The sequence below is a fragment of the Austrofundulus limnaeus genome, unplaced genomic scaffold (genome assembly GCF_001266775.1).
Source record: "Austrofundulus limnaeus strain Quisiro unplaced genomic scaffold, Austrofundulus_limnaeus-1.0 Scaffold468, whole genome shotgun sequence".
NCBI classification, from domain to species: domain Eukaryota; kingdom Metazoa; phylum Chordata; class Actinopteri; order Cyprinodontiformes; family Rivulidae; genus Austrofundulus; species Austrofundulus limnaeus.
In genome coordinates, this window is record NW_013952870.1 from 93,027 (window position 1) to 95,199 (window position 2,173).

The window sequence follows — 2,173 nt, forward strand, 5'->3', positions numbered from 1 at the left end:
TGTCATTAACACCTCTAGTAATATATTTACTGAGAAAAATGTTGACGTGTTCAATACTTATTTTACCCGCTGTATCCAGCCAGAAAATCAAACGGCAAATGGTCGATTTCAGGTAAAGTTCTCCTGTTCGTCTGTTTCGGTTTAATGGGTAACATTCAGGAAACTATCACGTGGAAAAAATGAGTCTCTCGGATTGGTTGATGCGACGCATCAAGCAGCAAAAGTTCAGATTTTCCAACTCACGCGGCAGACGCTTGAGACGTGCCGCGCATGCACTGCTTTGAGCTGCGCTGCTCCAAATGCGCCAGACGCGCTGCTCGGCTTCTAGACGCCCCTAGATGCGCGTCCACCATTGACTTTGCATGTAAACCAGATGCTCCTGATGCTCAAAACGCGTTTGGTGTGAATGTACCATTAGACTGCTGGAGCACAAACTGAGCACATTTCCTCACTCTGCTGATGTCTTTAGTCTCTCTTCTTTACACGTTTATTGTAATTATTTCTACCAATAACATGTTTCTTCTTTTTGTCTCTTTTCCAGAAGTAGGTGCATCTGGACCAGTTCTTCTGTGTTTACCTGTGTCTTTTTTGTGTCCCCCAACCCAGCCTGTCGAGGCAGATGGTCTCCTGTCCTGAACCTGGTTCTGCTGGAGGTTTCTTCCTGATTAGCAGGGAGTTTTTCCTCTCCACCGTTTGCTCAGGATGGGAGACTGTGATGAAGTGATTCAACACAATCTGCTGGCTTTTTCTTTAGATTGTTCTTTTTTTTAATGTACAGTGCCCTGAGACAACGTATGTTGCGACTTGGTGCTATATAAATAAACTGAATTGAATTGAATCTTAAAAACTCAATGAGTAAACATAAAAAAGCTGGAGACAATCCTTGCTGAGGGTCGTAGCCCAGCTACTACTTTCTGTATTTTTTAAATAAAATCCATGTAGTGGTTCATGAGATATTTTGAAAACACGCATACATATTATTGCCTGTTTTTCACCTTTCAGCAGCAGGCAATAAAATAAAACTGGCCAGTCAACATGTTTATTTATGTTGTCTGACTGTTTTTTTCATTGTGTTTCTCAGGATGAAGTCAACCAGATTGTGACCAGTAATGTTCGTCTCCGACAGGTAAACATAAATAAACAATAAATAAATAAATAAATAAAATATAAATAAACAGAAATAAACATTATAGCAGTAAAAATGACCTATACATAACATTGCTTTTGTTCATCCAATTTTGTACAAATTATTTTGCACTATTAACAATAACTAACAGTTTTCATGTTGTTAATTTATGTTTTGAATTAAAACATAATAAACCACAAATATGAATAAAAAAATTAGACTTCAGGTTGGCTCAGCTTTATTCTTGTCACTCCAAGGATGATCAGCTTGTTGTTGATTCTGATTACAGTGATTTATTAATAAATTATAATAATCATTTCAATTAAACTTTATGGCAAACTGATGGATGATGAAACAGATGTTCAGACAAAAATATGGATAAAAATATGAACTAAACTTTGTGTAATGCTAGCTGAAGCTACACCTAAGAAAAACATGGGGGAGGCTAGCGCCAAGTCAGTGCTGATGCTAGCAGAACTTCGTAAACTGTGAAAGGAAAATAATGAATCTTTCTGTGTACTAAAAACGTCCCTTAGAAGGATGGACTCCACCATGGATGAGTTGAAACAACAGACCAAGAGGCTTGACAAAAGATTGACAAAAACACAAGAAAGATAAAGTGCCACGGAAGATAGACTTGTACAGCATGAGAAGATACTGAGCAACCTGCAGTGAAGCTAAACTCACTGTTTAAATGTGACGATATGAAAAATAGACTACAGCGAAATAATATAAGGCTCTAGCAGAGATTAACCTATGGGCCGCGGCCGAGCGCCACCCTGAGGGCCTCAAAAGAACAACAGTTTTTAACTTTGGGCCGCAGAGGGACCGCATTGATTTTAAGTAAGGTGCAATACACTTTCTCACCACTAGTAGCAGTAGTGCACCACTCATTTGTTTAACAACATTTTTAATATGTAGAAGAATCTTAGAAACCTGCCGAGAATGAAAACTTATTTTAAAGTAGAAGCAAAAATGAAAGTAACTCATCAAAAAACACCAGTTTGTCACTAATATGAAGTGAAGCTTCTGTTTTTACTATGTAAT

The 2,173-nt window shown here is 37.9% G+C and overlaps 1 protein-coding gene across 1 annotated transcript in view; it reads left to right on the forward strand.

Annotated features, from left to right (window-relative positions):
* chrna1 (cholinergic receptor, nicotinic, alpha 1 (muscle)) overlaps positions 1-2,173 on the forward strand; it is a 19,881-nt gene that overhangs the window by 11,562 nt on the left and 6,146 nt on the right. Inside the window, exon 3 of the mRNA XM_014025325.1 lies at positions 1,082-1,126. Coding sequence (XP_013880779.1) covers positions 1,082-1,126 — 45 coding nt within the window. The remainder of the gene's footprint in view (positions 1-1,081; positions 1,127-2,173) is intronic.